At 60.0% G+C, this 13,458-nt stretch overlaps 2 protein-coding genes across 7 annotated transcripts in view; both read right to left on the bottom strand.

Annotated features, from left to right (window-relative positions):
• Nucleotides 1–13,458, bottom strand: part of RARA (retinoic acid receptor alpha) — a 34,900-nt gene that overhangs the window by 17,700 nt on the left and 3,742 nt on the right. The window contains exon 1 of one of the 2 annotated variants that reach the window (XM_057716966.1): nucleotides 4,876–5,053. The exons of the other annotated variant lie outside the window; for it this stretch is intronic. Within the exon in view, the coding sequence (XP_057572949.1) occupies nucleotides 4,876–5,053 (178 nt within the window). Of the gene's footprint in view, nucleotides 1–4,875; nucleotides 5,054–13,458 lie in introns of those variants that run through there. 2 annotated transcript variants of the gene reach the window in all.
• The window catches only part of CDC6 (cell division cycle 6), a 38,606-nt gene continuing 30,533 nt past the window's right edge, over nucleotides 5,386–13,458 (bottom strand). For all 5 annotated transcript variants that reach the window (XR_009050087.1, XR_009050086.1, XR_009050089.1 and 2 more), the window contains 2 exons: nucleotides 5,663–5,762; nucleotides 5,386–5,409 (listed from right to left, as the gene is read on the bottom strand). The gene's annotated coding sequence lies outside the window, so the exon portion shown is untranslated. The remainder of the gene's footprint in view (nucleotides 5,410–5,662; nucleotides 5,763–13,458) is intronic.

Raw genomic sequence — 13,458 nt, 5'->3', positions numbered from 1 at the left:
TCATGAGGCCTAGAGCCAGACAGACATCAGGTCCCAGTACAGGGTGGCCATTCCCCAAGACAATGCCAAGCTCCACGCCTCCCCCACCCCCCACCAATCATCACTGCTCTTGCAGGGTACTTGAAGCTCACCCAGGCCCTCACCAGCAAGCAGGTCACAGTGGCCTCACAGCAACTTGCCCAGCAAGGAACGGATTAGGGGTCTTGCTTTAAAGAGGAGGAAACAGACTCAGAGAGGTTCAGTGACCTGCCCAAGGCCGCACAGGAACAGCTGTCCTTTAAGACTTCTGCCAAGGGGGCCTTGGTCTGTGGGCTGAGGTTCCCAGCAACTCAGAAGTCAAAATGGGGAGGGGAGGGCCTCTCTTTCTTATCTAGCCAGGGTTGAGGGCCTCCAGTCTACCCTGGGAAGTCCAGCTCCATGGGCTGTGCCCCACCTTTGAAAAGGGAGAGGAGGAGGAAGGCGTTGTGGGCACCGCCCCGAAGTGATCTGGAGAAGGGAAACACTTCCTCTTTCCACAGACACTGCCCATCAAAGGGTAGTCAGGGCCTGCACTGGCACATCCCCCTGGGCACAGGGCCCTTGGCACAGGCAGACACAATGTCTCAGGTCTTGGCCAGCCTAAGAGGACAGGCTTCCTTCCCTGAGTCCCCTCCCCCAGCCCATGCTGGGATCCTGCCCTGAGGGGCCTGTGCACTATCAATGCTTCCAGATAAAAGGTGAGGGGGCCCCATTTTCATTCAAAACCCCATCCAACAGTCTTTTGGCTGACTCTGCATGTTGGACCCCAGGAAGGGCACTGCTAGCAGTCCCCCCTTCCCCTGGGCTGTCCCTCCTATTGTCCAGGAAAAGAGTGGGCAGGAGGAGGGGGGAGGGAGGATACAGACTGAAAAGGGGAGGGAGCAGCAGACAAGCAGAAGAGAAGGGCATATCCCCTTCCAGTCTCCCCTGGCTCCCCCAGACCCTAGGGCCGCTCCCCAGTTTCTTAGGCACACATAGCAAAAGTGTGGCTGAGAAGTCTGCCCCCAGTCTCGGGGCTCCCATCCCCAGCTCCTCTACTGATGGTTTCCAACTTCCCTGCCCCACTCCACAAATGGAAACAAAATAAGAATAAGAAGGGTGGCTTTTACACTCTGTTCCTACAGTGTCTGTCTGGAGATGAGAGGGAGGGTGCCCGCTGAGCTCTGCAAACTCCCGGGCCAGCAGTGGGCTGATTCGGGGGCGGGATGGGTGTGAACAGATTGTATCCGCAGCTTCCAGGACAGGATGGAGATCTGGCCCGGGCCTCTTATCGCTCTTTCCCTCCAGCCTTCAGGATCGAAAACAGAAGAGGGGGCGTGGCTAAGGGAGGTCATCCCTACGCCCCCTACTGGGTGATGGCGGGAGGTCCTGAGGCAGAAGCAGGGCTTCAGGCATCAGAGAGGAGGTTTCACCACGGCCCTGATCCACACCCCACCCCCACACCCCAACCCCGAAGGCTCCTCACACCCAGGAGGGCTCCCCACAGTACTCTCCTGCAGCTGCCTATCTAGATGGGAGAAAACAGCCCAGCTGTAAGGTCACTTAGCTCAGCCACTTAACCACCAGTTGTTTCCTCATGTGTAAATGGAGATAATGTCCCTCTCCCTGGATTGTTGGGATTAAGATTTGTAAAACAGAGATAAAGTCCCAGGCACACAGTAGGTGCTCCACAGATGTTAGCATCCCGTTCTCTCCAGCTCCCACTCAGAAAAAGCCAGGGTCCCTTTCTGCTGCTGTAGCACGAGGTACCAAGCAATGACACAGCAAGGATCGAGTGCAAGGCGAGGAGCAGAGTGCATTACGTCGATGATCTTGCCTAATCTCAGCCCTCTGAGGGAGGTTCTGCTTAGATCCCTGTTTTACAGACAAGGAAACATGCTCAGAGAGGTTATCACATGCAGTAAGTGGCAAAGCCGGAACTCAAGCTACGCAGCCTACTCCACAGCACTCCCCACCCTGTGGAATTCCCTGGGTGAGCAACAAAAAAGGCAGGTTCATTTCCTCTCCAGCCTAGACTAGCGATAAGAAATAGAGACCCTTCCCTCCCCAAACACACAATACAATCACAGACCCCTCCCCCTTACACATTCTGTGCCCTAAGTCACCGCCCCCCCCCCCCCAGCACACAAACAAACTGCCACCCCTCCCCGGCTCTGGGTGTGCTTCTCCTCAAACACACTCTGACCCTCTCACCCAATACACATAAACCACTGACCCCCTCCCCAACACACAACCAACCTTGACCTCCCCACCCCTGAAACACCCAACCCTGACCTCCCTCCCCAAACACACACAACCCTGACCCTCCCCACAAGGCACACAGAATCGCAACCCTGCACAGTAAACACCAATCCTCAAAGAGCAAGCCCCAGGGGCTGGTTTGGAGGGAGGATCCTGTACCATCTCTGGAGCGTCCCACTCTGGCTCCCTGGGAGACAATAGCAGGATGGATACCCACCCCTCCCCAGTGACCTGGAGAACAGTTCTGTCCTTCCACAGGCTACCGGGTCTTTGAAGGGTACACTCAAGGTCCAGCCTCCTCCCAACTTGGGGATAGGGATGGGAGGTGGAGGGGGTACTCTCTGAACACCTTTGTTGGTGGGAAGTGGGAGGAAAGAGCCTCAGGTGCCAGGTTGCCCACAGAAAGGGTGGCAGAGGACCAGAGCATATAATCGCGCCTTGCAGGAATGGGGGCCACAGATGTCCACCCCTCCTAGGAAATGCCTTACCCCCAGCACCAGCCCCCAGGTGGGGAGAGCAGGGAGTCTCTATGTCTGAACTTTGATCTGTCATGCTTTGCTACCCAGAGCTAAGAGGTGGGGTCACCAGGCCCCCCAGCCCTGCACAAAGAGGGAGATGCCTGGCTCCCTCGGGTTCCCGGCCACACCTCTGATCCCAGAGAAGGGGAAGGTCAGGGAGAAGCTCAGAAGCTGGGGGTCTGGGTAGGAAGAGAAGTTGTTTACTAGGAAAGGGCAGGGAAACCCACAGGCTCACAGAGGGAGGGGGCAGGAAGGGGCATTGCCTAACCCAAAATATGGGCACCCCGCCCTGGGGGAAGAAGGTTACCAGGGTGGGAAGTGGGGTACCCGGAAACCCTCCCCACCCACCTCTAAGAAAGAGGAAGAAGCTTGCAACATTCAAAGGAAGGCAAAACATTCACTTGTCCGGCACATGACAGGGCAAGGGAAAGGATAGGGGTCAGGCCCAGCCCCACCCAACCCTCCGTGAGCCAGGCCCCAGGTGGACAGTGTCTGGGGTCCTGTTCCCATCACCTGGGGAAGAGCAAGTTGTCCACCGGCACCAGGCTGAGCGCCCTCAATGTCTCCCTCCCTAAAAGCCCCGCCCTCGCAGGAAGCAGATACTCCAGTTACTGGAGCTGGGATACGAATCCCAGTCCCCACAGAGGCAGCCCCTATACCACGGAGATCCCAGGAACCACAGACACACTCGCCCCTTCCCCAGCACCCCTGAACCCAGAGACTGGCCTCTCCCACCACCGAGCATAGACTGGAGACCGGGCCTGAATCCCGGCTCCCGACTCTGACTTCCAGGTCAGCGTGCTGCCCGCGGCACCCCCCTATGGGAGGAAACAGAGGTGGAGGTTTGAACAGGCAGCATCCGCCTGCCCCCTGCCCCAGGGCACAACGGGTAGGGACCTCAAGGAGCACAGCCTTAGAGCCCCTGCTCCCAGCAGCTGGTGGTGCCTGGGAGGGAGGGGGCCCCCCGTGCAGCCAGAGGAGGCAAGCCAGGAAGCGGCGGTGGGCAGCCAGCCAGTGTGGGCAGTGAGGCGCCCAGCCAGGGCCTGCCCCAGGGACAAAGAGACGCCCTGGCTCCGGGGAGAGTGCGCTGCCCCCACGCTGGGAAGGGGGCACTGACCCAGCCCAGCCGGGCACACAGGGCAGAAGTGCCAGGCAGCCTGCCAGCGGCCGTGGGAGGGGCGGTGGGTGCCCCGGGGCAGGGTGTTCAGTCCCTGCCCACCGGGAGAGGTGGGACACGTTTCCCAGGTCAGCAGCTGACCGGCCAGCCCGCCGTCCACGGCCCCCATCCTGCTGCTTCCACCCCCTCCCGCCCCAGGTCAGGCCCCAGCTCCCTCCTCCCCCAAGCCCTGGCCTGGCGCCCAGCTGGGCCCTGGGGGCCAGAGTTACTGTAAGCGGCCTGGCAGGCCCGAAGCCTGGACTCTGCCAGCTGGCCACGGCCACCGCCACCTCCCACTACCTGGCTCGGCCAGCCAGGGAAGGGTACCGAGACCCCCGCCCGGCCAACAGCCGACCCCTGTGGCAGAAGGCGAGGCGGAGAGAAAACACAGGCCCTGCCAAGAGCAGGCTTGCGTCCACAGCCAGAGTCCAGGCCCAGCGCCCCCTCCTGGGACACTCTCCCCGTCCACCAGGCCCCCTCTCAGCCTCCCCACAAAGGGACGCAGCGCTTAGCCTGGCCTGGCCGGGTGAGGGGAGGGCTTCTACTCCCTCAGGCCCTTCCCCCAGAGGCACTGGATGGGCTGCGGCGGAGGTGGGCTGCTGCTCTCAGTGGAGCTGCCATTTCCACCAAATGTCGAGAGGTTTGTTTACCCGCCTCCAGCCTCCGTGTCCAGTCCTTGGAGCTATTTATAAGGCCCTCAGCGGCAGCACACAGGAGAGGCATGAGGGGCGCCGGAGGACGGCGTTGTCTCCACTCTCCCTCTGCGCCCCCCCAACGCCAAACACAACCACGGCCATCAGCCTGCGAGCCCCCCAAATGTGAGTCCCCCGTGTCTGGAGGAGACCTCGCCGCGTGGAAGGTGGAAGAGGTGTGCCCAGAGGCCCAGCCTCAGGCCGGCAGCCCCCCTCCGCCCCTCCCCCCCATGCCCACCACTCCACTTACTGGCTGGAGACGGCGTGCTATAGCCGCTCACTGGAAGCTGGTGCTGGAGAGTGGTCAGAGCGCCTGGCGGGGAGAGTCCACCCAGCATGGGGGGGAAGAAGAAGGCGTAGGGGGGCACCGGGTACCCATTGAGGTGCCCTCCCCCAGGTGCTGGGCAGGAGCTGCTGTTGCTGGCCATGCCAAGCAGCCACAGTCAGAAAAGCAGGCAGACAGTCTGGCGGGAGGTTCTGGCGGGCTTCAGGCCGCCTCTCCTCCAGGCATGGGGCCTGGGCCCAGAGGGGGTTTGGGTGGTCAGCCCACCCCCCCTTCCGTCCTGGAGCTGCAGTCTAAGGCTAATCTCAGCCTCCTGGAGCCCCCACTCTAGCTGGGGGCCAGGTGGGCTGGGGGACGTCCCAAGAGCCGGTCCTTTGGTCAAGCAGTTCTGTGAGCTGGCACTTTCCCAGGAAGGTTCAGAGCTGGCTTTCAGGCGCTGAAAAGGATGTCTCTCCTAGGTGGGCCCCGGCTAGGCAGCTGGGGAGGCCATGTCCCGGGATGCTGCAGAGAGAGAGAAGACAGGTGAGTGGGCACCGTGGAGAGGGCGCACGGGCCTTCCCCGCGGAGCTCCCCAACCTGGGCGGCCGGAGATTTTCCCGTGGCACCCGGCTGAGCAGACAGCTGGCACCATGCCTGGCTGGCAGACACAGCCTGGGAGTAGGGCCCAGACACTGCTGGGGGTGGCAGGACAGCACAGCCAGGCTGGGGAGACGGGGGCAGAGCCCAGAGCCCAGAGCCGAGGAGGGCCTCTCACCCGCACTGCTGAGAGGCAAGGGGCCACCGTGCCATGCCACCCTGGAGGATTCCTGCAGCAGAGGAAGGCAGCTGGCCCTCCTTCCCCCAAAGCGGGTTACCTGAGGTCAAGATGCAGAGAATGTGTGCTTGAGGGGAGGAGGGTGGGGGAGGAAAAGCCGCTTCCCTAAAGCATTGGCACTTCTCAGAAAAATGACTCCTAAGCCAGGGGGCCGCGCTTACACCACTTCCCCCCCAAATCCAAGCCCGAGCACCCCAGATGGGTTTGTCCCACAGGCCTAGGGAGGAGGCCTGTTTACACACACACAAATAGGGAAATGGGGACTGAGGACTCTTGGGTATCACCTCCAATGCCTAACAGCATGATGGGCCAGGGGTGGGCAGTGTGCCAGGAGGGCAGGGCCTGCCCAGGGTGGAAGCCCCTTACTCCCCGGCAATGAAGGGGCGAGGGAGACGGATCTCAGAGTTCACCCACATACTGTGTCTGCAGAAGCCACCTCCCTGGAGGGGGTAGGAGGTGGGCAGAAGATGAAAGGCCAGATGCCCCCCACCAGAGCGTACATAGATCCACACCCTGTTTGAACAGCTGGGACCCGAGGACATGCACAGATAACACCATGGGTAGCGAGAGACAGAGATGAACCCAGAAATTCCACAACACAGTGAGACAGGCAGCAACAAGAGCAAAGAAAGAGAAGCATCCACAAGAAGTCCAGGAGGATATATATAAACAATATCAGTAAACATGAACGTATTTATATATGAGTGTGTGTATACACACACGCGCGCGACATATATGAAAGACAAAAGAAGAGAGACAGAAAGAAACACAGCCAATCAAAACCACAACAAGATACCACTTCACATCCACTAAGATGGCTAGAATCAAAAAGACTGATAACAACAAGTGTGTGAGGATGCGGAGAAACTGAACCCCTCGTACACTGCTGGTGGGAATGCAAAATGGTGCAGCTGCTTTGGAAAACAATGTGGCAGTTCCTCAAGAGGTTAAACACAGAGTAATATGACCTAGCAATTCCACTTCGAGGTAGCTACCCAAGAGAACACACAAAAACTTGTACATGGCTGTGATGTTCTTCCCAGCATCCCTAATAGCCAAAAAGTAGAACCAACCCAAGTGTCCATCAACTGATGAATGGATAAATAAAACGTCGTCCATCCATACAATGGAATGTTATTCTGCCATGAAAAGGAATGAAGTACGGATACACACTACAAGATGGATAAACCTTGAAAACATTATGCTAGTTGCAACAGACCACCTACTGTATGATTCCAATGATATGAAATGTCCAAAATAGGCAAGTCTATAAAGGCAGAAAGTAGATTGTGGTTACCAGAGGCTGGGGTGTGGGTTTGAGGGAAATGGGAAGTGACTGCTGAATGGTATGGGGGTTCTTTTAGGAGTGATGAAAATTTTCTAAAAGTGATTGTGGTGATAGTTGCACAACTCTGAATATATTAAAACCACTGAATTGTACACCTTAATGGGTGAATTTTATGCTATATGAATTACATCTCCAGAAAGCTGTTAAGAAGAAAGAAAGGAAGGGAGGAAGGAAAGAGAGGAGGGGAGGGAGGGGAAGGGACGGGACAGGAAGGGACGGGAAGGGAAGAAGGCAAGGGAAGAAGGAAAGGGAAGGGAAGAAAAGAAGACAGGGCCACAGAGTCCCCAAATAAGGACGGCCTCCTTTTCCAACCCCTTCCTCGCCAAGCTCAGGCCATCCCAGGTCCCAAGCTCCAGGCTCAGACCTGGAGCCCAAGGGACACACACATGGCCAGCATTTGGCCGAGGACCATGCCTGGGATGGAGGAGTTCCGCCAAGGGCACTGTGGACGAGGCCAGGACTTCTGGGCCCAGCTGGGCCAGCCAGCCAGCCTATGACTGTGCGGGGCTGAGGCAGGGGGAGGCGGGGACAGGTACTTGCAAGGGAGGGGGCAGCTCCCCTAGGACTGAAATCTGGACCTTATTAATGACCATGATTTTTACTGTTACTAATTATGACCACCATAGAGCCTCTCTCCTTACTCCTGAATGAGGTGCCCCCTTCCTTCCCCAGGCCCCTGCCAATTCCCTCCCAGGCTGAGAGGCTGACGTCAGAGGAACAGGGGCCCCACCCATCGGGCCAGCTGCCACCCTGGCCCCCCCACACCCCCGAGGGGCCCCACACAAGGGGAACTAGAGCCAGCAAGGGAAGGAGGGCTTGGCGGAGCCCCATCAGCATTGACAGTCAGACCCTCTCACACACACACACTCTCTCTCTCTGGCAGAAACTCACACGCGCAGCTCGAGGGAAAGCGTCCCGTGGCCAAGAATACGGCTGCACACCCTGCCTGTGTGCGTGTGGGCCCGCACGTGGCACGTAAGGAGAGGGAACCCGAGATACGATCCCTCCGCACCGGGGCTCCACACACCGCGAAGCCAGCTCCGGGCTTTCGTGCACGGCCGGGGACACGGCTCCCCACAGACACACAACCACAGCGTCACGGTTTCCCAAGCTCCCCGGCCCTCACCCAGCCAGGCTGGCCTCTGCACCTGCCTCCCTGCTGGCCGGCCCCCCAACACACAGCAGGGTCCACAAACACAAAGAAACACTCCCTGGATGCGGGTCCACATGGGGGCCTGCCTCCCTGACGGAAGGCCCAGGAGGCTGAGGCCCAGGAGGCTGAGGCCCAGGAAGCCATTCACTCCAGAGCCCAGGCCTCCTGACCCAGCTCTTGGGGGGGGTGGAAGCAGATTCAGTCTGGACCCTCAGGAGCCCACCCCTGACCCCAGAGGAGAGATTAACAACAGCCACCTGCATGTCTCAACTCTGCCCCTGAGGAGTTTGAAACTGGACGGTCCTTCAAACCTCACCCACAGATACACACCCCGGGGAGAGGCTGGAAGGCGTCCCCCACCCCCATGGGAGCCTCACTAAAGGCGCTCAGCCTGCAAACTTGAATGCAAAGTTACACAGCTCCCTGGGGAAGGCCTTGAGCCGAGAGGGGGGTAAAGGTCACAGAAATGGGCCAAGGGCCAGGCGGGCCAGGGAACAGGGATGGGCAAGAGCAGGGATGATGGGGGCGGGGCCAAAGAGCACAGGCCCGGCCTCAGAAGGTCCCTCTGGAACCAGGACCCTGGGGAGATGCCTAGGCCCTGGCCCCCTGCACCCAGGGCTGGAGAAGACACTGTCAAGAGAATCGAAACCAGCACCAAAGAAAGGGAAAACCAATTAGCCACGTCCAACCCCCACCCTGGGCCCGCCACCTCCACTGCCCACGGGCCCCCTCCCTCAAGGGAGAGAAAAACCACAGGCCCACACCTCCCACACCCTGAGCCCAGCAGAAAGCGGGGGGAGGGCCAAGCGCCTGCCACCAGCCATGCACCCCTGCCTGCTGGGGCCTCCCTCACCCTCAAAAGGTGCCAGGATCCCTTCCCCAGTGTCAGGCGTCCCCAGCCACCCATTCATCATGTCCCCAGAGTCACACATCAAGAGAAAAAGGCAAAAGTTGGCCAAGCCGTGAAGACAGCAGAAACAACCAGAGGTTTGAAGGGTCAAATCTCAGCTCTGCCACTCTGGGTGACCTTAGGCAAGTCCCTTAACCTCTCTAAGCATCTGTTTACTCGCCTGTGAACTGCCTACTTCGACAACTGGTTGTGTGATTTAAGAGACAGAAGTCCTGGAAAGCACCTAGCACAGCACCCGGCACACAGGAGGTGCTGGGCAATGGGGTCCCCCCGCCCCCATGCCTGCCAGCACTACCTCAGGGCCTCCCTGGGCAATGTGTCTGCTGTCCCTTCCCCAGCCAGGGCGAGCATCTGCTGACAGGGCTGGGCGGGAGAATTACCCATGTTCCAGGGTCTGCTCCCCCCTAGACTGAGGAGAGGAATGTGGGGAGAGGAATATTCGGGGTGTGGGTGGAGGCCTGACCACAACCCTTTCCCAGATTCCCTTCTTTCATTTCACAAACCAAAAAAGGGAAACCTCTGGATTTGGGGAGGGGAGGAGGGGAAGAGGAATAGACAATTTCTCCCACTGCCCTCAGGGGAGAGGAGCCAAGGGTCCCCCAACCCAGCCGGCCCTGTCCCCCTTTTTCATCCACTCCCTCCTCTCTGCTTCCCAGGCTCCTACACAACAGTGGCTCCCAAGGAATAGAAGCCAGGCAGTCCTGGATGGGCGGAGAGGAGGGGATAAGGATTGGGGAGCTGAAAAGAAGGGGAGACAGGGGCTTTCCTAAGCATTCTAGACAGTCAATGAATCATATGCAAATGACACCCAAAGCTCAAGCTCAGCTCGGGGGTGGGGGACAGGGACTCCAACCCCAGCAGAAGCAAAGGCCCGGCCCCTCTGGGCCCCCTCCCCTACCAGGAGCTGGCAGAGCAGGGCAGGGTGGGACAGGGCAGATTTCAAACCAGAACAGTAGGCTGGAACTATTTATAAACCTTCCAGGAAAACACACACACACGCAAACACACACAAAGCCACAACCTCTCCCCTCCGCCATACCCCTCAGATCAGCAGAGGGATGAACGTTACTCCCTTTTCCCCCTTTTTCCAGGGGCCCCTCTCTCTTCCCGGACATTCTGGTCCTCTGTTTACCTTTTGCTCACCAGGCTCTGGGCTGCAGGAAGCCGGCAAGGCCAGCCTCATTTTGAAAGAGACCACCCCAGGAGGGCCTGAAAAGGATCAGCTGGGTGAGGCTGGGACAGGTGGAGGGCACCTCTTCCCCACCAGTCTTCGGAAGCCCAGGCCAGCCTCGCTGGAGTTACAACTGGTTTGAAAACCTGCCCCAAGCACGTGCAGGGCCTGTGCACATCATTGGAGCGAGTCAGGGGAGGGCTGAAGTCCAGCATCTGGCCTCTGGAGGCTGCTACCGCCCCAGTGCCTCAAGATGCAGCCCCTAGTTCCAGAAAAGTGGGTCTGATGTCTCCCCAGTCTGTACCCGCACAAGCTTCTTGCCCCAGCTACACAGGGCTGCCTGACCTCCACTGGCCATCATCCCTGCAGTGACCGAATACCAGGCAGAAGGGGCAAACGGACAATGCAAGCCCAGGACAGGCCAGGTGCTGGGAGGAGGAATTGAGGGGGTGGTCTCTGCTGGTCAGAGCAGTGTCCCAACTCCTGCACCCCAGGGACCGCACCCCAGAGCCCCCTAGGAGATGGGCCCAGGGCCTCCGAAGCCCAGGGTGGCTGAGGCGCGCACCCAGAACCAGAGCTGAAGCCGGAGTAGAGAGCAGGTGAAAGGGCAGGGGGCAGCCCAGGCCTCAAGGAGAGGGACCGGCCCACAGGGAAGGAAGAAAACAGGAAGAGGAAGAGATGAGGCTGCGGAGGCCACAGCCAGACCACAGGAGTGTGTGGACCACACAAAGGCAGCTCTGTCCGGGTGGGGGACCAAAGGGGCACAGACAAAAGGGGACCCCCCATCTTGGAAACCACCGTCCTCACAACCAGCCTGGCACGGGGCTTTCCCCACCCCCACCTTGGCGGCTGCCCCCTCACCACTGTCTCCCCTCTCCACGGTGCAGGAAGCACAGCTCTCACAGTGGTGGGGGGGGGAGGGGGCTGAGCACACAAAGCAGCAGGTACGTGGGGGGGGGGGGGTATGGCTTCTGCAGTCCACGCCCTCAGCTCTGCCCCAACCCTAGACTGCCCACTCCGCATCCCCAGGGCAGACAGACTGTCAGCAGGACACAGTGCTACGAGCCCCCTCCCAGCGTCCCTCTCTAGGGACCCGGGCTGCAGGGAAGCCAGGAACCACCCCCCTCCTGCCTCAGGATATCCTTTTGGCTCTGACCCCAGACCAGGCCTGAGTCAGACTGTGCCCCGCCCCGTACCCCCCCATCCAGCAACCCCCCAGGAACTTCCTACTCCACACCCGCCTACTCAGTTGGGAGTTGGGGCTGGAACTCGGGGGAATCTCTTCCCCTCTCCATCCCCAGCTGAACAGGGAAGCCCACCAAGGGGTGGGCAGATGATCACAAAGTCCCAGGACCAGCCCCTTAAAGCACAGGGCCTGCAGGATGAGGGAGACGCGGGTGCAGGCTGTGTGTGGAGGGGAGAGGAGGCGCTGCAGATCCCAACCTCCCCACCCACAAAACACACGCAACTGGGGATCCTGCCCAGAGCCCCTCCCTACTCTAGCCTGGACCCCAAGAAGCCACAGAAATTCCCTGGGGAAGGTAGTTTCCATGAGCACACAGGATGGGAGAAAGTTCCAAAGAGAAAGGGGACAGGGGGCAGAGGTTCTGAGAACAGGCATCTTTCTGGGACAGTGGGACCCAGGCTGCAGGGGACAGGGTCTGCACAATCCGTCAGACTCACAGTCAGCCACAGCCAAGCACAGCCAGACGTGGTCCCTGTCTCCCTGACACTCAGTCTGAGTAGGTGGCTGTGACTCCTTCCCACAGACAGAAGTCTGTGGGGCCCTGGGGGATCTGGGGCATCAGAGACCACACACGCTCAGCTTGGAACAGCCCCCTGGGTAGGCCCCCCCACCAAACTGTGGGCCTAGGGGGAGGGGCAGCTCCCTCCCCACAAGAACCAGGGTAGTGCCCAAGGCGGCCATCTCCATGGTAACCAACAACAAACATCCCGGGAACCACAGTGGGACAGGAAGTGACAGCCACGTGACAGGAAGACAGTTTTTTTTCACTGGAGGGGTGCGATGAAGACTGTTAGCAGCCCCTGGGGAATCAGCTGTCCCCTAAGTTTCCCCCACTTGGAGCTGGAGGGAAGGGGTCAGCTGGGAAAGTGGCCACGCCCCACCCCCTGCAGTGTGCGTGGTTGGTCGCAGGAATGACGGGCCCTCCCTCCCCGCCTGCCACTCACGGTTCTCCCCACTCTCCGCCCCCCCGCCCCCCCCCCGGGTCCCCCTCCCTTCCACTTCCTGCCGTGACTGGAGATCAGAGAACTCCCCACCGCAGCTTCCCCTTCTCAAGTCTCGATTCCTGGGCTGAAGGTTTCACTGTGGGGCAAGGGACACAAGGAAGGAGGGCTGGGGACCTGCGGTAGGACCCAGGGGACAGAGGCTCAGGGGAGGGGCCGGGAGGGAGCTACTCCAAGGTAGGTGTGTACACACAGAAACACGGAGAGTGGGTCACGGTGACACACCACCAGCCGCAGTGACACACAGAGACTGCCTGACCTCAGGCAGCTCTGGGGGGAGGGGAGCAGAGCCATTGGATCCGGCCCTGGCGCGCCCCACTCCAGCCCTGAGCCTCCAGGTTCATCTCAGGCATCTACTATCCTCCAGGCAGGCGAGGTCCCAACCATCCTCAGCCCCCGCCGCCTCTCCCCTGCCTTTTGTGCTGAGGAATCCCCTTCCCTGCTCCAAGGTGCCCGCCCAGACGAGGGCACCTTGGCCGGAGGTGGGGGAGTGGAACCTCCCGCCACCCCCCTCCCCTTCTCTGCAGATGTCCCAGACTATATTTAGCCCAAACCGGGCGGCCAGCCAGACCCAGACTCCCCACTGGCCCGGCGCTGAGCTCCCAGTTTTTATGCAATTAAAACATTAACAGAGACCCACCCCCATCCACACACCCCCACGCCCCCCAGCCCAGCCAGAGCAGCAGAGCTCAGAGAAGACGACAAGGGCAGTCCAGCTCTGCAGCCAGCCGTGGGGGTGGGGGCCATCAGGCAAAGAGCAATACACTCACCCCCCTGCCCACACCCCAGGCCCCACCCTCACAGGCAGGACAGGGACACCATCCAGAGATCAGGGCGACACTTGGTTGGGGGGGGGAATAGGCTTTCCTTCTTCCGGGGCCGGAACAGAAAGGCATATCCAGGGGGT

The sequence above is a fragment of the Hippopotamus amphibius genome, chromosome 17 (genome assembly GCF_030028045.1).
Source record: "Hippopotamus amphibius kiboko isolate mHipAmp2 chromosome 17, mHipAmp2.hap2, whole genome shotgun sequence".
Taxonomy (NCBI): Eukaryota; Metazoa; Chordata; class Mammalia; order Artiodactyla; family Hippopotamidae; genus Hippopotamus; species Hippopotamus amphibius.
The sequence above is the reverse complement of the archived record's forward strand: the minus strand, read 5'-3'. Positions and strand labels throughout refer to the sequence as shown.